The sequence below is a fragment of the Colletes gigas genome, unplaced genomic scaffold (genome assembly GCF_013123115.1).
Source record: "Colletes gigas isolate AHSC1104 unplaced genomic scaffold, ASM1312311v1 Colletes_gigas_Sc00006, whole genome shotgun sequence".
NCBI classification, from domain to species: domain Eukaryota; kingdom Metazoa; phylum Arthropoda; class Insecta; order Hymenoptera; family Colletidae; genus Colletes; species Colletes gigas.
This window is the reverse complement of record NW_025106635.1, coordinates 10,173,632-10,197,521: the sequence shown is the minus strand read 5'-3', so window position 1 is coordinate 10,197,521 and position 23,890 is coordinate 10,173,632. Positions and strand designations below refer to the sequence as shown.

Below are 23,890 nucleotides of genomic sequence, written 5' to 3'. Positions count from 1 at the left end.
AATTAAAAATTTAAATGTAACTGAAGGAGGATACCAAAATTAACTTGGATTTTAAATAAATCACCACTGTTTCCATTCGCTGCATATTAATTGAATACAATTCCACGGCTATATAATAAATAAAAAATGCAACGTTTTGTTCGCTTGGTAATATTAAAATCGTTGCTTTATCATTATTTTTTCGTGATTTAAATGGTTTTAAATTCGTAAAAGAATTACTAAATAAATATTGGGGTTGAAAATATTTCATTTTGAACGAATGAATAATGTAAATGTTAGTAAAGCAGGATACAAAAATTTACTTGGATGTTAAATAAATCACCACTGTTGCCATTCGCTGCATATTAATTAAATACAATTCCACGGTTATATAATGAATAAAAAGTGCAACGTTTCGTTCGTTTGGCAATATTAAAATCGTTGCTTTATTATTTTTCATTTCTGGTCATGGAAGATAACACTTGCTTATTCTACAATATACAGGGTGTTCGGCCACACCTAGGAAAAATTGTAATGGGAGATTCTGGGGGCCAGAATAAGACGAAAATCAAGTATATATTTGTTGATTGAAGCTTCGCTAAAAAGTTAACAAAATTAAATTAAAATATTTCAAATCGTTCTGAAAAAATTATGTTCGGTTGCAAGTGTCGATTATAATCATTTTTGGTCATTACACATACCCCCGAATTTCTACGCATTTTCGAGAAAAAAATTCCTTACCGAAAATCTAATGTGAGGCCGAAAATGCTTCCCTGAAATTTCATGCGAATATTTAAAATGTCATAACTCCTGAACGGATTGGACGATTTTAATGTTTCAAACGGTAAACAACGCGTATTTTAGTGTATAATATGTAGGTACTCCAAGAATATTGGAAAAGTTGATCCTCGACCCCGAAAAATGAAATAAACCCCATAAAAATGGTTCAATTTTCAAACAGCCATAACTCCTACAATAGTGAATATATTTCAATGAAACTATTTTCTCAAATACACCTCATGGGTACCTACAAACAAGTATTAGACAACTTTTCTGTGGAGCGTTGAGCAAAATTACTAAAAATCAAAAAAGAATTTTTAAGAAAAATCGGTGCTGAAAGTCGACGAAAAAAAAAAATATCAAATCGTTCTAAAAAAATTAATTCTAGGTTCTGGGGTCAAATACAATCATTTTTTATCAATAGACATACTCCTCAAATCTTACGCAGTTTCGAGTAAAAAATTCGAATACGTACCTAAATTTCACGGCGAAAAAACAAATTTCGAATCGTTCTAAAAAAATTATTTCTAGGTTCTCAAGTCAAATACAATCATTTTTTGTGAATAGACATACCCCAAAAATCCTAACCAATTTCGAGAAAAAAATTCATTACTGAAACTATAATGTCTGACTATAACAGTCTGTTACCCTGAAAATTGAAAAGTTTCTAATCATTCTGGAAAAATTATTTTCGGTTTTGGGGGTCAATTTCAATCATTTTTGGTGAATACGCATACCTCCAAAATTGTACGTACTTTCGAGAAAAAAAATTCTTTACCAAAAATATACTGTGTAGAAACGTTTTTATAACTTTTTAACGAAGCCTCAATAAACAAATTAGTATCCTTGATTTTCGTCTTATTAAAACGATAGATACGTGAAGAAATGTATAATGCAATTGAAATGATTCATTTTCTCATAGAAAATTACATTTTTAAAAGTTTTATTAGAAATCGGTCACTTCGTCTACTTTGGTAATTCTACTGTTAATAAATCAATGTTATAGTTAAAAATATTTGATTTTTAACGAAGCAGTAATGCATATGTAACTAAACAAAGATACAAAAATTAATTTGAATTCTATTTAAACAAGTATTACATTCTGCAACGATTCACCTGATTTTCCAAACGAAAATACTTTATGGCGATCGCCTCGGTCTCCAATCAGTCTTCGATCTCCAGTTAGTGCATCTTTAGAGATTTAATCTCTTCTCGATTGAATCGAATAAATTCGTTCCACCGAAATTAACATTCCCCGAGGACAGTCGGACAAGACTCGCGATAGGAACAGGGAGAGAAAGAGAGAGAGAGGGAGGATCGTAGACGCGAGGTTTTCTCCGGGGCATAAGAAAATCGGTTCGAGCTGTCGTCCCGTAAACGTTCCCTGGATCGAGTTAACCGTCTGATTACTCGAGGGCGACGCGGACGGGACCTTACCCTTGTTCTCGTTCACCTCCCTTCACTGGAAAATGGGCGTTTGCAATTTAACGGAATCTCTGCATATAGAGTGGGCTCATCGCGGCGGTTCTGTACTTTAAATGACGTCCCGGAAGTCCCCGTACTAATTCTATGGGTCTTCGAATGGATCCTCGTACATGGTGACGCTCCCTTTCGTCCATCCTGAGGGGTGCGCAAGACAAGGGCTAGTTATTCAGGGGGCAGCTTGTTATAATTGCGCAGACCTCGCTCCGTCGACCGCGCGACCCGCGAGACGAGACGCCTGCTCGTCGACGGGATTCGATGGGATTTAATTAATCGGTGAAAAACGCGTCGAGATGGCGGAAGAACCGTCGGATTTAATTTTCTCGTCGAAATACGAGAAAGAATCCTTGAAACGTCCCGGAACGAACGGATCACGAGAAAACGGGGAAACAGAGAGACGAGAGTCGAGACGAATCGCTTTGTATCAAAGTGGATTTACGGTTTTAATAATAACGTTTGCTGGGAGATTTTTTGTCGGTTTCCTTTCTTTACTGGTATTAGAGTTACTGGACGTAATTAGATCCGAGCATTGGATCGGATGAGCACAGTATCGGCGAACAAATGTTCACGATCGCGAAACGTCTGGTATTGAATTCTATGTTCACTGAAATCGTCTCTATGGAATTTCAAAATTCTGAGAATATTTGTATGAAATTTCATAACTCTGAAAATGTCGTCCAATGAATCTCAAGATTTTTAAATTGTTTACGAGTTAATTCGAAATCAGAGAAGAAAAAGTTACAAGATCGATGAAGGAATGTGCTCAGGCTTAAAAGTCCAGCAGAAATAACGACGAGGGAGGTCGAGCCTTAAATCTTTTCTTGTTTGTTCTGGCCTGACTGGCTCATAATTATTCACGACGCGGACCGCGCCATTAATCCAAGGAAAACCAATACTTTCCCGATAATGTCAGCCCATGGTCATTCTGGAAACCCTTTAATACAGATTTACAAGCACACGCCAGTCGACCCTTGCATCTTTATACCGGGTGTCTTACAAATTTATCCCAGAAAAAAATAAAAATTCTTTCAATATTTACACAATACTATAATCGACCAGTTAGTTTTATTCTATCCTCAATGTCAGTAATATTTCAATAATATTCGTAAGACAAATTTTCTAAGACTGTCGTGTGCAATATGTATTATTATTATTTTAATTAAATCCACTGAAAGTCAAAGTCTATTGAATTTCTCAAGACTTTTGGGTGAAAAATGATTAGCTACGTAATTGGCGAGTAAAAAGGTTTTTGAACGTCGAATTCGTGGGATTTTTGGTTGAAATTTATTCGAATGGAGCGTGGTCAGTTGGCGCGGATGATAAGAGGCGGCACACCCGGTATAATTTTCTTCGTTCGCGACAAACAATGGCCAGGGGTACTCGTGGATCGGCGTGGAGTACTAAAACGTGGACTCGCCGAGGGGTTAGAAAGGGTGAATTGCAGCTACGTGCCCCCGCATACGAATCATCCCCCGCGCGATGTGGAAGCGTCGCCGGGCGCCTCGAGGACCCCTGAAACCGTCGGCGTCGCCTCGAATCTAATGGATTGCACCGATACTTATGGTCAAATCGCGACCAACAGCCCTCAGAGACCGGCACTCATTACCATTCCGCTCGAATGGCCTCAATGAGCGCTTTTGATAATCAGAAATACCTTGGCGAAGACCCGAATTGGACTGGAATAGGAGTTACTCTAGAGATTACCATTTTCAATGTTGAAAGCACCATTGCTTATCAAGTACCATTACCAATGATAAAAATATTTACGAATATTTTTTGGACAAGGTAGCCTATGGTTCTTCCACTGTGACACAGAAATATATTTTGTTATTCAATCAAGATACAAAGGCTTGTACACTCTATGTGCTCGTTTTCGAGAAAAAAAAGTCTCAAAATTCGAGATAAAAAAAAACGACTAGTCTACCAGGTAGAGAATGTTAAACTGTACAAGTATCATATAAGCAAAAATAAGCGTTAACGTGCTCGTTTTCAAGTTATTAACGAAAAACTGATGCGAACGATCGCTCCGGCGGCAAAAATCGTCGTAGAACAAAATTTCGACAGGCTATCGTGTAGGACAATCTGTGGATCTTGCATAACCAAATTTATATCATTTTTAATACATTTTCCTCTGTAAAAATTTATACTTTCGACATATTTTTTCTTATTAACATACAAAAATAATACAGCTTTCATTTAAACCATTTGCCAATATCTTTCGAAATTCAGGAGTTACATCCAGAAAATTCAGAAATTACCTGCAAAGAAATAAAACCTTCAGGTGAAACATGGCGTCGAGCCAATGTAGGTCGTGAAACACGGTGTTGTTCGAACTTTTCGTCATCAACAACGATTTTGGGTATCAAAAGGATAAACTGACCGTTGGTCGTTGCACCTGTAAACGTTCCACTGTTGCTGGAAGGCGTAACAAACGCGCCATCGCAGTTCTTCCTGGGGAAAAAGCGAAAACCGAATCGCCCATCCGCGTTCTCGTAATCTCTAAGTACACGTGCAGCGGCGTGATCTCTCGAGGAACTTTAATCCCCTGTTAAGGCAGCTTAAAACTCGAGCAACAGGAATTACTGGGAATATCCCGCTGAAAGTTACCGGGAAAGTTTTGAGTTGCGTTTGCGTTCGCGTTTGCGGGCGCGCGAAAGTTAATTGAGAAACGGTCGACGGTAAGCTTTCGATCTATGCGCGATTCGGAATCGAACCACCAAAACCGACCGGTGGCCGAGATTACCGCGTTCAACTTGAGGAACTCTGGCTTACGTCGAGATTACGCCGAACGAAATCGTGCTTTTTCACGCTGGAACGCCCCTGGGTGGACCGTAGTGATACTTTTGCAGAGGCTGATGCTGTTATTTTCACTTGGAAGCTTCAAATTTGTGTCGAAGGACATAAAACGATAGATTGTCTCTTTAAAATTCAAAATATACGACTTCAAACAGCATCAAACCTCGATTGACATTTATATTTGTTTTATTTGTATTTATTTATTATTAGTTTTTTATCACAGGTGCATTATGGTTGAAGGATAGTGTAATTTTGACTAAAATTTGGAAACATACGACTTCAAACAGTATCAAACCTCGATTGGCCTTTATAGTTGTTTTATTTCTTCGATTACTAATCCTTTTCAGTAATTTATTATCTTTTTTTTATCACAAATGTAGTGTGGTTGAAAGATATGTTAACTTTTATTAAAATTTGGTAACATACAACTTTAAAACGTTTGTCACAACTGTTGATGGTATCAGATAATGTTTGGGATAAAAATTAAATGGTTTTGAGGACTGCATGGAATACATATGAAGGTTATTATTTTTTTTTTAAATAGAATGCAGTATCTCTGAATATTTCCCTACAAACCTAGAATGATTAAATTTAAAAAATTGTGATTGCAATAGTAAATAATTGGGTCTAACAATAAAGAACACATCGCTTATACAAAGTATTTTATAAATCGTTATTAGTTTTTCGTTGTCATTTAATAGACTGATCTGATATAAGCTCTTCATATGAGATAAGAAAACCTCATCAACCTTAAGGATCAGTCATGTCCATTTTTCTTTACCCAACAGCGTCGTTCAATGTCTTAGTTAGTCATTTTGATAAATCGGTTTCATGGTGTCTGTAACACTGCAGAAGCTCTGGCAGTAGTTTCTAGCCAAAATCCACTAATCTTGCCGCAGAGAACATTGCTTCGAAGTGGAGAAGCAATTACTGATGTGGTCATAAGGTGCTCGGATTTAACTTACGTCGATTTAGTACCAGCAATTCCAACAAACCTTACACTCTGTTAATTCTTAATTTTCATATTCACTGTGTAACCTCTGCGTTAAATCTTAATCCTTTACTACAATAAAAATGCAATTTTAAATGAATCGTATCGTTCGAAATTATTCGACAAAATTTGATAAATATTCAAATATTGCTATTACATACAATAAAAAATTAACAAACGATTAAGCAATCAAATTCGCTTTAAAATAAAAATTTTCTCTCTTCCATTACCTCGACATTTTAACCTACATGAACTAATTTTTTGCACGCTTTCCTTTTTTGTTTCAATTTAGTAAAGTCGCATATCAAAAAAAGTTTGTTGAGCTCTGTGCAGCTCCGTGATTTTAAATTTTTCAAACACGATTCACAGTACGTGAACTCTCTCAAAAGCAGCGTTACTTTCTCTCTGGCTTTTAGAATACAATTTTAAACGGATCAAATTTTTTAACATTAAATTCGTTTCTGTTTCAGGAGAGTTTGGAGGAACGAGTGCAGGAACTCGAACAGGCGTTGCAAGCAGAACGAGTCGCTGCTCAACGCGATCGTGCGACGATCACAAAGTTGCAACGACAAATCAACAAGGTCAGTTAACCCTTTACACTGATTTCCAAATTCCCTTTTCATTCTCAGGATAATTAAATTAAAAAGTTTTCTGTGTACAGTAAATTCCACGCGTCAGTCCATTACTCATTGTATCCTCTTGCAACTATATTCGAATCGTACTTTACTCCACTTGTTTTTAACGAATTGTCAAAATCAGATTTCAACGTAAACGAAATATCGTGGAAATTTACGAGACAATTTATAAATTAACTCTTATAATACATCGTGTATTATTCCCACACTCGCCAGCAGAGGGCTACGCTCAATCTCTCTTTCTCACAAGCACTCGATCGACCATCCATTTCTATATATACACTCCTTGATAGAGCATCGAATGTTCAATAACGATTCGCCAGACAACATTTTCTTCGATAATTTCTCATAAATTCCATTTCGACGATGAAACGCGGGGAGAAGATGCAATTAACGCGCCCGGCAACAAACGACTGGATCGAGTGTACGTCGAGGATAGGAAATTAATTACAGCCGTTGCGATTGGAATTGTCGAGACACAAAGGGTGGGCCCGTGGCACATCAAAGACGGAAGAAAAATAGAAACTATTCCGCGGAGTTGTATTTGACACGACGCCTCGCGAGTTCGTATCAGATAACAGGATCCCCGCGTAAACCCGAAGCAAACGGGTCTGCGTTTCGCCTAACCGTAATCACGCTTCTCTCCTTTCCCGTGATTTACTCCGTGTTATGTCATTTCGGTCCGCGGATGCGCCTACCAGCTCCTGTAATCGCTTTCGTCTGGGTTATCTGGCCCGGTCTCGCGGAATCCGCTGAATTATCTCGCTCTGTCCAGGATTATCCGAACGAAAGACCAGCAATCTCCTGATACGCGAGAACCTAACTGAAATTGGAACGCGGCGCCAGACAATCCACTTTAATTATCAGGAATATCGGTTGTTGCATTAAAATCAATATCGTCGGTTGCTGGCCATTAAATGCTCGACGTTTAAGACCAAACTGTTTCTATATGCCACTAACTTATACCCCCTTCGCAGAATGTTAAGTGAAGAGAGCTCTCGAGTGCTAAAAAATAAATTTTTTAAGTAATTGAAACACGATATTCCGGTTAAAAATAGAGCCAGAGTCTTTGCCCCTAGCAAACTTTGATACGTGTTCAAATAATCACATTTGGTGTTCTATTTAATTAAAAAAAATTGTTGCCTAGGTTATTGTACAAAATTATAAACCTACTAGGCGGGGATTAAATAAAAATAAAAATAGATCGCAGAGCTTCTGATACTTAATCGAGTTAGGTCCCTCAACAATCATCCTAGCAAACTTTGATACTCGTTCAAATAATCACATTTGGTATTCTATTTAATTAAACAAAATTGTTCACTAGGTTATTGTTCAGTAAAAATTATAAACCTACTAGTTGGGGATTAAATAAAAATAAAACTAAATTGCAATGTTTCTGATATTTAATCGAGTTAGGTCCCTCAACAACCATGCTAGCAAACTTTGATACTTGTTCAAATAATCACATTTGGAAAATTGTTGATTAAAAAAATTTTTTTTTAAATTGTTCGCTAGGTTATTGTACAGTAAAAATTATAAACCTACTAGGCGGGGATTAAATAAAACTAAAAATAGAACGCAGAGCTTCTGATACATAATCGCGTAATTTATTAATTTCTGCTCGAGGATCCAGGGACCGGAAGTGCAAAGTTTCGCGCGAAAAACGCGAAGGGTCTTAGGAAGTCGCATAAATTTACCTAGGCGGCATAATATCCTGGATAATGCCGTTTATTCCGTTTTAATCTGTTTCTGCGCGGAGGTGGCGTAGCCCGTTCGAAATTGTGGGCGAGATCGTGCACCCCCCCGTTGAAGAATGATCTACGACAGGCCGGTTGTTGGTCTGCGTCTGACGTGGCCCGAGCTCTTTCCCTCCGTTTGCTTCGTTCTATGAAACATTGCGACAAAAACAACCGCGGGCAAACAGCGGAAAAACGGAAAATACACCGCCGGTGTGGTGTAATCTCCCATGATATATGCGCCGTTTGTACAGTCGACGTCGAGACCGATACACCGACGCGGTAAAATTATTTATTCCCCATCGATGCAGCCTCGCGATGAATCGGACTTGGAAACGATTGATCGTCGCGACTTTCGTATTGAAAACGAGACGGATAGCTGAACGTGAAGAATATGTGCTCGTGCTAAAAGATGAGATCCCTTGTTAATTTGGATGCTGGATAGGAATGTTATCGAAGGAGGTACTTAAAAATTGATAAATATTATCTGTGGTAGAGTTGATTGTATTGCAAAATTAAGAATGAGTAAAATAGAGAGAAATGTTGAATGTTTGTTCATTCTAAAAATTCAAAAATCGTTCAGAAATCAATTTCTAGCTCTTTTTCAAATTGAAATACAAATATATCATTTTTGGATTATTTTTGAAAACTTCAGGGAATATATATAGATATATGTATAGAGATTATTCCTCGTTAATGTTCGCTGGCTTGAAATGTTATCGAAGGAGGTACTTGAAAATTGATAAATATTATGTGTTGTAGACCTGATTGCACTGCAAAAGTGAAAAGAAATTGAGAATATGTGAAATAGAGAGTCAAGGTTTATTTACTCTAAAAATTCTAAAATTGTTCAGAAATCAATTACATATCTAGCTCTTTTTCAAATTGCATGATTTTTATATGGTATTCAGCTTAAAAATAGCGAAGGCTGAATTGTTAATAACGTTACGCTTTTTAACGCATTCTTTAGTGATCATTAATTTATTTTTTGGATTATTTTTAAGCATATTGAGATATCGATAATTATTAGGTTGGTGCATAAGAATTTATATTACAAGATTTACGTAAAACCTTCAAGAAACATGCAGATAGATTATACATATATTAATAATATCATGATACTAACAGCAAATTTTAATTTTTAAGGCAAAAGATCGACAAGTTAAAATACTTGATGGAAAGTTTATAATTTGAGTGAACAGCCCAATTTTATGATATAAATATGTTACATTTAATACAGAATTGCGAATAAGCCTTTGTAAAGGGAACAATCAGAAAGTATAAAGGAAGGAAGTCGTTAAAACGGAGGGCTCGTTGGAGAATTTCTTGGTCACGAATACCGACACAATTTTCAACGACACGCGAGGGTTCCACTTTTGCAGATCGTATCTACCGAATTTCCATCCAAATTGGAAATCAGCGCGAGAATTAGAGAAATTCGTTTCTTATCTCGGCGCGGCGGAATGTAGTCGAGTCGAATCTAGACTCCATCGTTTTGTCCCAACAATTTCTATTTAACCTCGCTATACTAATCTCGGCCCGGGAATAGGTAAAATCTCAATCGTACGGAAATTTGATATCCCTGAGAACGACTCAGAAATCCCTGCAAAACTTAATAAAATTTCTAACGAGGCTCTGTGTCTCTGTACGTTTCAACCCCATAGTACTGACATTGCCCAGATATACAGAAAAAAAATAATAAAAATAATTTTTATAAACATATCAAACATTTAGGAAATTTCAAAAGAATCGAAAAGTATCGATATAATTTGTTTTTTTAAAATCACACGTTTCTGAGTATCAAATACTATAATCAAAACTATGTCAAAATATATAATATATAATTCATAAAATACAATATTAAGTACTGTCATTGCCCAGATATACAGAAAAAAATAGTAATAAAAATAATTTCTATTTTAAAAAATATCAAGATTTAAGAAATTTGGAGTCGAAAAGTATGAACATAATTTGTCTTTTTAAAATTACACGTTTCTAAGGAGTATCAAATACCATAATCGAAACTATGTCAAAATATATAATATATAATTCATAAAATACAATATTAACTACTGTCATTGCCCAGATATACAGAAAAAAATAGTAATAAAAATAATTTCTATTTTAAAAAATATCAAGATTTAAGAAATTTAGGAGTCGAAAATTATGACCATAATTTGTCTTTTTAAAATTACACGTTTCTAAAGAATATCAAATATCACAATCAGAACTATATTAAAATATATAATATATAATTCATAAAATTTTGTACAATGAGAAATACGATTCTGATACGAACAATATTAATGCGTTTCATCCCGGAACTGGTGGCTCTGAACTCAACAGTCCAGATTAGATTGAAGACAATTGCTTAATTATAACGCTTGTTCTTAATCTACTTAAATCCCATTTATTGTCCACGAGGAGAGTCTGATGCAATGAGAGGCTGGCTACAGGGTGAAAAAAGTTTTGCCTCATCGAGTTCCGGTCCAAGGATTCCAAAGTCGTTCTCCCAATGATAAAAAAGTACACAAAAGACTGCTTTCAATTAGATTTCGTTTTTTTCCTTTTTTTTTACGCCCCGTCTCGGATTATCCTTCTCGCGAATTCGTACGCCAACTTTTCGCGATGCTGTCCGCCGTGGAAGAATAAAAATGGAAAGTTTAAAGAAGTCTTCCCGCGACTGTCGATGAGAGAGTTTCTCCGCGACTTGCTCAAGAATTTCACCGACGTTATTTAAATTTTCGCGTGCTGCTGGGATGTAAAATAACTTCCGGGAGGAACATTTTTAAACGATTTTCGACGATAGTTAAATTACTCCGGAGTTATATCGAGCTGCTACTTAAACATCTTTAGCTTCTCTCGAGAATTTTTACTCTGGAGAGTTAAAGTATTTCAGATCACAAATATTACATTGGAGGAAATTAAAATAACAAACGATAGTATTTATTTTTTAGTGATTTAATTTACTAATATTTTTAATGCATTAAACTCTATAGTAAACGACACATGTTAAAGGAAGTTTCAAATTTGGTAGTTTGAATTGCAACGTAGTTTACTGTTGCAACAAGCACTTAGCTTCCACGAACTGCACAAAACTGTGATTTTATCGGACTAGCAAATCCACATTGGCAAATTACTTCCTTCGAGAAAACCTCACGCTCTGTAATTTTCGTGGGGAAATCAACTACCCAACGACAGAAGTTGTTATCATTATTGCAACACAGATTTCGAAAGCTGAAATGCTTACTGTAAACGTCGTCGGTAGAGAAATTTGAAACTCGTAGACAGTGCTACTTTCAACCCCAATTTCAGTATTTCTATTACCGATTTATTCGTGATGACGAAAATATTTATGCACTGGTTATTAACAGACTGCAAAGTATTATAGAAAACAGTTTATTACGAATATCCTATTATTACTTCGTCCAGAAGTGAAAAATAATTTTTATTATAGAGGAGTAATGGTACAGGGTTATTTTTTGATAATTTTCGAACGATATTTCGTACCATATGGTGCTTTTTCGATAGGTCAGAGAGAGGGGTTGTTTGTAAAGGGGGTGAGAGCCATAAAGCGCGTAACTTATTTTAACGCCACTCGAGCAACACGCGTTTCAAAGTGGTCGTCGAGGAAATGGCCTATTATTTGTAATGAATACAGAGCTTGCTAGACAAAGTTGCTTAGGGTAGAGATTCGAAGGGGTCAGGTCAGATCTGGAAGGGTTATTCAATCATAATTCTGAATCTCAGTACACAAAAAATGTCTCATACGACTGATATTGATATTTCGATCACTGTCAAATGAATCAATATCTATTTGGAATATTCCTGAAAAGGAATAGTTGCTTTGGGTGGAGAAGGGGTCAGGTCAGATCTGGAAGTATTATCCAATTATAATACTGAATCTCAGTACACAAAATATTTGTCATACGACTGATATTGATATTTCGATTACTGTCAAATCAATATTTATTTGGAATATTCCTAAAAAGAGAAAGTTGTTTAGGATGGACTTTCGAAGGGGTCAGGTCAGGTCTGAAAGGGTTATTCAATTATAATTCTGAATCTCAGTGTACAAAAAATTTCTCATACAACTGATATTGATATTTCGATCACTGTCAAATAAATCAATACCTATTTGGAATATTTCTAAAAAGGGAAAGTTGGTTAAGGTGGAGATTCGAAGTGGTCAAGTCAGATTTGGAATTCAATTATAATTCTGAATCTCGGTATACAAAAAATTTGACATACCTGAATGATATTGATATTTCGATCACTGTCAAATAAATCAATATCTATTTGGAATATTCCTAAAAAGGAAAAGTTGCTTAGGGTGGAGAAGGGGTAAGGTCAGATCTGAAAGGGTTATTCAATTATAATTCTGAATCTCAGTGTACAAAAAATTTCTCATACAACTGATATTGATATTTCGATCACTGTCAAATAAATCAATATCTATTTGGAATATTCCTAAAAAGGAAAAGTTGCTTAGGTGGAGAAGGGGTCAGGTCAGATCTGAAAGGGTTACTCAATTATAATTCTAAATCTCAGTATACAAAAAATGTCTCATACAGTTGATATTAATATTTCGATTACTGTCAAATAAATCAATATCTATTTGAAATTTTTCTAAAATGGGGAGGTTGCTTAGGGTGGACATTCTAAGGGGTTAGGTCAGACCTGGAAGGGTTATTCAATTATAATTCTGAATCTCAGTGTACAAAAAATTTCTTATACAACTGATATTGATATTTCGATCACTGTCAAATAAATCAATACCTATTTGGAATATTCCTGAAAAGGGAAAGTTTCTTAGGGTGGAGATTCGAAGGGGTCAAGTCAGATATGGAATTCAATTATAATTCTATAACTCAGTACACAAAAAATGTCTCATACCTAAATGATATTGATATTTCGATCACTGTCAAATAAATCAATATCTATTTAGAATGTTCCTAAAACAGAATAATTGCTTAGGATGAAGAAGGGGTCAGGTCAGATGTGAAATTCAATTATAATTCTGAATCTCAGTACACAAAAAATGTCTCATACCTGTACGACTGATATTGATATTTCGATTACTGTGAAATCATTATTTATTCGGAATATTCCTAAAAAGGATTGCGAAAAATCGAAACGTCGACTAATTGGAAAAGGCAATTTTCCTGCTGTCAGGAAATATTCGTCGAACGCCGTGCCAAGTGATAACGAGAGGAGGTATTTTCGCGAACTGTAATTCCGAACAATTAGCAGTTCGAACAATCGACGCGGCCTTGAATCGCCCCTCTCCTCTTTTGTTCTTTTCGACGCGTTTCGTCGGCGAACGCAAATATTTTCGCGTGCTCGAAACGGGCAAGGCTGATTCATTAGAGGAAATATAATGGACTGCAGGAGACGGCCGGCGGGTCCGAATCCCACGCACTTTGTAAATTCCGTCGAAACGAGAAACGAGACAAAGCGCATTCTTCGCGAATTAACCGCCCGTGAAAGTGAATTGAAACGAAGGACAGGGCCAGAAACGGCGCCCGGGCCCTTAACGAAATGCCGTTTTCACCGGTACGATATTGTTCCGCGTGAATTCTTGGCGAAATGCTAATGCCACGGCGTATTGCCAATTATGTGCACCGTTTCCTGCGGGGTATTTCGTTTCGTTGGTAACTTTTACTCCTGATGGAATCGGTCCCGTTGCGCGCACGGAAAATTCCTATTAGCGTTATCAACTTCAATTAATTGCACGACTGCCCGGCGATGGGGCACCGCCTCTGAAAAACTGTGTACCTCGGGGGTTAATTTATTTCGAACAACGATGTCGTCGATTTTTACTGCTTTTCTCCTCCGGGAACGATGGAATTTTATTTCTGTTGCTTAGAAATTTTTTCATTCTTTGTACAAAAATAAATGGACAATTTAGGATCCATTTTTTACTACTGTGCAATATAAAGATCGAAAGAATTTTATATACTATTAAATAGAAATTAAGTAATAAGGGATGTAACAGTTTAAGGTCTGCAGGTGGCCGCCATTTTGAATATGCTTCGTGAAAACAGTTAAATATCTCAAAAATGATCAATTTTAGGACAAATGTACACCAGTACTTTTATGCTCAGAATACTCCAGTCTATCGAAGTCGAATATAAAAAAATTATTCCATCTGAAAAAAACAAATACAACTTCTAAGTAACAATTTTCTCACAATCTCTTAGTTCGTGAGACACACTCGTTACTGTAACGAGCAAATAATTCACCTGTTTTCCCATTTAATTCCAACGAGTAGAAAGCAACAACGACGGTGTGTTCCGTTAAAATAACTTACTCTGATAATTTGTTCTGATAAAATATTAGTTGGTTCATTCGCGATTAGACGATATTAATAGTCTCGCGTGTGCGTCCAGAATGTTGACCGAGACGAGTCCCCGGACACTTTCGTTTGGAGGGAACGTCCAACGCGGAAATTCCGCGGAAAATGCAAATATGGCGATGCTGTATGCCGCGCGTGAAACTATTTATTCGTGCCGAATTACAGTTATTTTCATAAATCATCGTATCCGGCGTCCATTTATCCGCGATAGCACCGCGTGCTTAGTGATAGATGAGTAACATCGAAAATCTTTTAGAGGCTTAATGCTAGGTGCACTTTACGGTATCTGCAGAGGCGATAATGATACCGGCGGCAGCGTTTAATCGCGACTTCCGCGCTGCCTCGTGGAAAAATAATTCTTGTACGCGAACGCCGATAATTCACGCTCGCCGCTGAGTGTAAAATTCTTACGATTGTAACATTAATTCGGAACGAGTATCATGCCTGGTCATTACGGTCAATTAACGGGGAGTTTGAGCAACAATTCGTAATCGCAGAACGTGGTCGATATAATTGATCGGGATCGTTAAAAGACCGTATAATTTCTGGTAATATGCATAACTTCTATCGATCTTCTAACGATGTTGTCCTATTACGTAATCGAGAAACTCGATCATGGTTAAGTAATATTTATGCTTGTGTACATAATAAAAGGAGATCGATAATCTTTGAAACATTCACGTTACGATCTCTTACTCTTATTCGACACGCACAGTGAACTTCCAGTTCAACCGGTCATATTTTTGTTTCGATAACACAATCGATCAACGGAAAAATTATTGACGACTGATCGTTCACTTTCGTCCGACTGGTTAATTTTATTTGACGTGTAGAACCACTCCCTGAAATATTTATCGTCAGTATGTGTACAGGTTAGACACGTTTTGTTCATTAACGAGTGATTAATGTATTGATAACGAATTTCAGATTAATTGGTCATTCGTTTATACAGGATGTTCACTGGGAAAAATTCTAGAGGCCAAAATAAGACGAAAATCAAGGCTACTAATTTGTTGATTGAGGCTTCGTGAAAAAGTTATAGAAACATTTCCGGCCACAGAGCATATTTTCGGTAAAGAATTTTTTTCTCGAAAGTACGTAGGATTTCGGGGCTATGTATATTCACCAAAAATGATTGTAATTGACCCCCTCAACTGACAATAATTTTTCCAGAACGATTTGAAATGTTCTTTTTCAGGGTAACCAGACAGTTATGGTCAGATATTATATTTTCAGTAATGAATTTTTTTCTCACAAGTGAGCAAGATTTTGGAAGTATGTCTATTCATAAAAAATTATTGTAATTGATCGTCCTAGCTAAAAATAATTTTTTTAGAACGATTGAAATTTTTTTTTTATCGAAAAATTTCAGCAGTCGATTTTTCTTATAAATTGGGTTTTGATTTTTAATAATTTTATTAGACGCTCTACAGAAAAGTTGCCTAATACTTTTTTGTAGGTACCCATGAGGTGTATTTCAGAAAAAAGTTTCGTTGAAATATGTTCACTATTGTAGGAGTTATGGCTCTTTGAAAATTCGACCACTTTTATGGGGTTTTTCTAACTTTACGTGGTCAAGGAAAAGCTTTTTCAATATTGTTAGAATTTCTACATATTCTTCACTAAAATTCGCGTAGTTTGCCGTTTGAAACATTAAAATCCTCCAATCCGTTCAGAAGTTATGACGTTTTAAAGATATGCAAGAAATTTTCGAGTGACATTCTGCCTCGAAATTATATTTTCGGTAGGGAATTTTTTTCTCAAAAATGGTTAGGATTTCTAGGGTATGTCTATTGACCAAAAATGATTGTAATCGATCCCTGCAATCGGAAATAATTTTTATAGAATGATTTGAAACTTTTCAATTTTCAGGGTAACAGACAGTTATGGTCCGACATTATATTTTCAGTAATGAATTTTTTTCTCAAAACTGAGTAGGATTTCGAGGGTATGTCTATTGACCAAAAATGATTGTAATGGACCCCCGCAAATGAAAATAATTTTTTTAAAACGATTTGAAATTTTTTAATTTAATTTTTTAATAATTTTTTAACGAAGCCTAAATCAACAAATTGGTATTCTTGATTTTCGGCTTATTTTGGCCTCTGGAATCTCTCATTCAAATTTTTTCCAGAGATAGCCGAACACCCTGTATAATCAGAGAGCCAGTCTCGTAGAACAATCGTGAAAAATAGTACAAAATAATCAATATTCAATCACCTTCCAATTTCAATCATTTTTGTTTGTCAATTAAACCCTCGATAAATACCTTGCACAATAAAATGCTTCAAAAATAATAATCGAACATACTTTTTAATATCTCGATAAAACTATTCGAAATTTCCTTTGAGAATAAAAAAGTTGCAATTACTCATAATTTCCTAATTCTGGTTTGAAACAACGACGAGAACGGTTCTTCAACCGTCGTAAGAAATCCTTCAACGCGATGGGGGGCGTCGTTTCGCGAAAAATTTTTGCGTTCCACGATGCTCTAACGAACCACGCGTGTCACCGTTAATTAACCCGTTTAATTAGAATTCTAAATCGCGGGTAAATACAATCCGCGGCGAATATAAAATCCTCGCGAACCGTCGATATAAATTTCGCTCGTGCGACAGAGGCCGAGGAGATCCCGCGTTGACGACCGCTGTTAATTAAACGCCGTTACACGCGGCGTCTCCGATGTTAATAAATGAAAATTGACGGGGCAAGACAGTCGGGGAAAAATTACGGAGAATGTAATTAACGCGCGCGGTGGACAAATTGCGCGATAAACGGGCGCGAGAATGCGCTGGAAAAACGAGAACCGAACCGGAAGTTTCGAGTGGTTATGGCTAACTCGAAGGTAATTTTACTCGATTCCGCAAGAAACTGCGAAAGAAATCATCGAGTAGCATTGGACTGCTTTCATGAGTTTCGAGGAGCTATTAAAACGGTGGAAAATACGTCAAAATCGTAGAATCTATCAGGATATAAATTCTAAAATCGCTGAGAAATCGACGAAAATTAAATCGATTCGAGTACGAGCAACAACATCGGAATATTAAACAAAAATAATCGAATCGGTATTCCCGGTGGCGCGGAGTACGCTGGGATCGTTCGTCGTCGCTTCTGTTGTGCGGCTTAAAAAATTTTCACAGCAGAGAAAACCGAAAGAGGAGAATAACCGTTCGAATGAGTATGCAGCACGCGTCTGACTGAAAAATCCGAGGCTCGAGAGCAAGGGAGGGACAAAGAGGATCGTTGCAAAGGATTCTGGCTCGCGACTATAGCGGAATAAGCACGAAATGCACTCCACGTTAGAAACGCGTTCCTTGCTATCTGTCGCGGCATGCAAAACAACGGAATAAACAAGCAATAACCAGGAGCATTTCATTCCGACGCGGCCGGGAAAGCTTCGTCTTCGCTTTTCGTTCGCGGCCCCCCCGGGCTTCCTTTTCCGCCACGCGATGCTTTACCTCGAGATAAATACCGTGTTGCTGCGTTCGAGTTCCCCTTTGCTCCTTTTCGACGCGACGGAGCGTTGTGACTTTTCCAGCGTACAAAGATTGATGCGTCTCTTTGCCCGCTTCACCGGGTTTAAAGCGATTTTCCCTCGGGAAAATGCAACTTTGATTGAAAATCTGTCGAGAAAGTCCGCTGAAACGGCTACTAAATTCGAGGAAAAGAATTTAATATATTTAGATAATTAGTAGGTGTTTTAAATCAGTTATCTGAAATTTACAAATAACTTTTAAATTGATTTTACAAACGATGTATTTTTTACAGTGAAAGAAAATACTTGAATTATTGGGGTACGAAATAACTTGAGACAATAATTGAGGCTCCTCTACCATTTTCGAGCGGAAAAACAATATTATTACCAGATAACGACTTCGAATAATGTCCATAGCAAGTAACCAGAAATTCATCGGGAAATAAAACAGTAGTAAATCGTGCGATCGAAACTACGAGACCGAATAAAAGTTAAGAAGAGTCGTTGATATCAGGAAGGGGTTCATGTATCAGTCTTAAATCAATTATCTGAAACAACATATTCTTTACAGTAAAGGAAAATACATAAAATTACCTTGTTAAAATTGTGTAAGTAAAATATGTCGATTTATTGCAACACGAAATAATTGAGGCTCCTTCATCGTTTTCGGGATACCAGACGCGGAAAAACAATATTATTACCAGATAACGACTTCGAATAATGTGACCAGGAATTTATCGGGAAATAAAACAGTAGTAAATCGTGCGATCGAGACTACGAGACCGAATAAAAGTTAAGAAGAGTCGTTAATATTAGGAAGAGGTTTGAATAATGTCCGATTAGGCTACCTGTGTCTTGCGGCAGCCACGAGATTCGTCGAACCGTCGCCAGTGTGATTTCCCTTCGGTCCATTTGCAATCGGAAACGGCCTTAACTTTCCTGCCGTTTGCGGCAATGCGTTCCATTAACCTAACTGAGAAGCTAAGGGGGTGGCCTCGTGAACGGAAGGGAAAGTATAAGAACGGAGGGTGAGTTTTAAGAAGAGCCGGAATCGCCTTCACGGCAGACTGACTCCCCTGTCCGAGTCCTCCTTGGCTCCGAGACACGACGCCGTTGCAGCTAAAGAAGCTCCGTTCCGCCTTCCATTGAACTTTGCCCTCGAACAATAGAAGCAATTTTTTACACAAACCCTCGCGCGAGTATGTTTTCGGGGATCGATCGCTTCGGGGGGGCCGGATACGAGAAAATTCGGAACGAAGACTGCGAGCAGCGCGAATGTAGTGCAGGGAGAACGAGAGATGGGTCCTGAAAGGAATGGCGAGTCATTGGACATCGTAAAGTTTGCTAGAAAAATTCACCTTAGCTTAAAATCAAGATAATTCGAGGCTGGATTCAAGAAAATTCGGAACGAAGACTGTAAGCAGTGCGAATGTAGTGTAGGGAGAACGAGAGATGGGTTCTGGAAGAAATGGTGGATCATTGGGCAACGTAAGGCTTGCTATAAAAATTCTCCATAGCTTGACATCGAGATAATTCGGGGTTGGGTACAAAAAGATTGGGAACGAAGGCTATAGACGACATGTATGTAGAGTAGGGAGAATGAGAAATGGGTCCTGGAAGGATGGCGAGTTATTGGGCATAGTAAAGTTTGTTGTCAAAATTCTCCTTAGCTTGGAATCATGATGCTTCTGAGTTGGATACGAAAAAAATTCAGAGGGAAGACTATGGACAACGCGAATGTAGTGTAGGGAGAATAAGAGGTGGGTCCTGAAAGGAATGACAAGTCATTGGACATTGTAAGGTCTATTATAAAAACTCTCTTTAGCTTGACATCGAGATAATTCCGGACTGTGTACAAAAAAAGATGAGAACGAAAACTGTAAACAACATGTATGTAGAGTAGGGAGAACAAGAGATGAGTCCTGGAAGGAATGGCGAGTCATTGGGCATCAAATGGCTTACTATAAAAATTCTCCTTAGCTTAGAATCGAGATAATTCGAGATTGGGTTCAAAAAAATTTGGAACGAAGACTGTAAACAACATTTATGTAGAGTAGGGAGAACGAGAAATGGGTCCTGGAAGGAATGGAGAGCCATTCTTGAACATCGTGAGGCTTACGACTATATAAAAATTCTCCTTAACCTGGAATCACAATGCTTAGAGGTTGGGTACAGAAAAATTTGGAACAGAAACTATAGACAACGTGTATGTAGGAAGAAACAGAGATGGGTCCTGAAAGAATGGTCATTCTTGAACATCATGAGGCTTACATAATAATTCTCCTTAACTTGGAGCTGATTTTCTCCCCAATGGAGATAGTAAAATTAGCATAGACACGAGCTAAGGTTTTTGGAAGAATTCTCTTCTCAAGAATAGATTAAATAAATCTGATTCTTTTAATTACAAGAAGGTGGTCCTTGTATTAAGTTTAGTATGTATTGTCAGAGAAAAGAGAGGTCAGTTTTGGAAGGAATTTCTCCACCTCAAATGACATACTCCTTATCTAATATCTAATCTTTGTTTCTTCCTGCAACGAAGATAGAATAAAATCAATATAGGTGCAAGCTGTGTTCTTCGAAGACATTTGCTCACCTGGGTCCACATATTTCTTAATCTGAAACTGATTTTTGCCTTCTCCTCTATCTCAGATAAAAAGGACAATGTCATTTTCACTTTCTAGAAACATTTTTTAAAATTTCCATGCATGAATCTGATATTTTTCATCGTAAAGTAGTTTAAAGTACACCAGCGAGCTTTGTGCAATAAGAACGACAAAAAACCCCCGTTTGTAGATACTGAGAAACTTGAAAGAATCATGTCCATAAATACGTTCGGTGATATCGGTAGAAGCAATTCAAAATCACATGGTAACGTAGTAGGTCGAGTAACATTTTTCATTCGAAAAAGCCAGGCCATTCGTGATAAAGCTTCGACGACAAAGTTAAATTTGCACCGTTTCCTGGGCTCGTACACACAGATGGCAATCGTTGAAAAAGTCTACTCGCCTTCGTGATCGTAGATATCCCGCGAAAAGTGGGTCAACGCTTCGGGGGAATTTCCCTTATCCGACGCGACTGGCCCCCAGTTTTCGTGCTTTAAAGCAACTTTATGGACAGGCTCGAATTTCGAAAGAAGCTCAATTGGCCGTTTTACGCACGAGCAGGACGATATCACGGAAAAATGAACTTACGAACGGTGAAATGGACCGTAGAAATGGAAAGGAAGGAACTTGGCTGTATCGAATGGGGGATAGATAAGATACGCAACCATTTGCACCGAAACACGCCAGAGTTATAAGCTCGAGGAGAAAGCTTCCAATACGTAGTTCGTAAAAAATCCATCAACGTTTGGGGATCCTGGGAACCCCAAGAAATACCGTGACATTCAAGTCATTTTTAAAAATATTGGATGGATCAATAATGGGAGTCTATTTTTATTTCAATTTGCAATATATTTTATTTTCTAATAGCATTAATTTTATAAGCTTCATATTAATATTATTAATTTTAATAGCCAAATAAAATTACAAATGTTGACTTTAACTGAGGGCTCTTTTTAATCGATCGTTTTGAAACAGTATTAATACTATGATTGTTCTTTATTAAAACCTAAAACGTCATTACTCTGTCCACCTAATTGTATCATTCGTCGATTAATTTTAAAAACCAAGCAAAATAGCAACTTCTTCGACTTTGACTTTGAGCTTTTTTCAATCGTTTAGAAATCGTAGTTTTCCAAATTGACGCGTGATAAAATGTTTACTATCGATGAAATAACTTTTTATTATGGGAATAATTTTGTAAAATTACTTTGTTCTGGTATTGTGGTTTAAATGGTGGGCTGTGCAACGGTTCACGGTGCAGCTGGTTAGACTTTTGCGCTGAGACTTGCACGTGTCCTTAACAGTGCAGACACGGCTGACAAGCGGAGGGTAGGTACGTGGTCAGGTTGCAAGATTCCGGCAGAAACTGATATATGTATCTGGACGTGGCGGCCGTCCTTAAGGGTCGGAGATAAACTTAATTGAATGGCTCGGTCCCGGCGCGAACTGCCGTTTTGTCGTCCGGTTTTCCTCGTTTCTGGTCAGAATCGTAGTGGCGCACTTCCCTATCGGGGTGATTTACGCCAGCCTTGGTAGGATCGCGTGTACTAAACGCTTCGGATCCTTATACGTTATGAGGTGGGTAGGAAAAGTCCCGGTACACGTGGACCACGCTTCGATACCCGATCCATCCTGCTGAATAGAAATCCCCCGTTAATGGAAAACGTCGTCGATCCGGTCGATCGTGTACGGTTGCCCGTATGCTTTTCCCTTACGTTCGATTGATTTTCACACTTTCGACGTTTACGCTCCCTGCCCGTCGTCGCTGGCCATTCGTCAATTACATCCATGAAAACAGAACACGTCTTACAATCTTTCGCCAAATATATCAGAAAGTAAAAACACGTCCTCGTACACTATCGTCATAATTGTCCTTAAAGAAAAATTAAACTTATCAGAAGTGTTTCTATCGCTTAGAAATAAATTACCAAAAATAATATCCAACCCCTCAACCACTGTTTATTAAATCTATTAATTCATCGTAAATTACAAAAGATTGTTTATTTTAAAACTCAGTAGGTGTATTAACACGTTGATTGCCAGACCAAACCCCTAAAATTGTTCACGAAAACGAGACTTTGTTTTTAGACAACTGGAAACTAGTATATCCATACATCTATTAATATACAGGGTATTTCACCTAACTTGACCACCTTAAATATATCGCTTATTTTGTATGATAGAAAAAAATGTCAGGGGGAGAAAGTATTCTGTTCGAAGGCGCCAATACGGTGATGGGTCGAATTTTTCTTTCAAGGTCATTTTTTTCGAGATTTCAAGGTCATCGTACTTTTTTTAAATGGGACTGCATATTTTCGCTACAGCAGTCTTATAGCTTATAAAAAGACGAATCCAACGACGTGCAATATGTTGACCTTCACGTGACCTTTAGCGAGGAAATTACTAAGAGTTTGATAATCTATATACGATCTATAGGTTTATCAAATTCGTAACTAATTTATATACAATTCTTAATTAATATATAATAAATTTAAATAGTTTGTTATTGAACTTATTTTTACGGACTCGTTAAAATTCAAGACTCCTATCTAGGTTTACTTTCTTTAACATCTAATCTTATGAATCAATGGTTTTAGTTACACAGTGAAGAATCATGTCACCCATGTATGGATTAAATGTGTTAAAATAGTCAACAGATACTATATTTATCAACAATACCGTATTGAAAAAACTTTTGATAAAAGCTGCCCACAGTGAATTGGTCGATTAAAAATTTTGAAACATTAACGTTAGGAAAATACAAGGTATCAAATCGAACACGATCGTTTTCCCATGTATGTACACCCGCATGAAAATGCACGAACGATCTAAGAATCCACGCGAAGTTTCGCCGTTTGGTTTCCCTATCTGGAACGAAAATCGTCGTCGGGGCGCCATTCCCGACAGGCGTTCTAATCTTTATTGAACGTAAAATCAGCCGTAACGTCGCGCCCGTTTCGCGTGATCGATAACTTTCATCCGTGCGCCACCCCACGAGATGGTCGCGGATCGCAATTTGCTTCCAATAAAGGTTCCCCCGCAAAGGTTAAAGAAC

At 37.3% G+C, this 23,890-nt stretch overlaps 1 protein-coding gene across 2 annotated transcripts in view; it reads left to right on the top strand.

The window, feature by feature from the left end:
- The window catches only part of LOC122395922, a 520,523-nt gene that overhangs the window by 379,394 nt on the left and 117,239 nt on the right, over positions 1–23,890 (top strand). For both annotated transcript variants that reach the window (XM_043393844.1, XM_043393843.1), the window contains one exon: positions 6,499–6,609. In XM_043393844.1, coding sequence (XP_043249779.1) covers positions 6,499–6,609 — 111 coding nt within the window. The remainder of the gene's footprint in view (positions 1–6,498; positions 6,610–23,890) is intronic.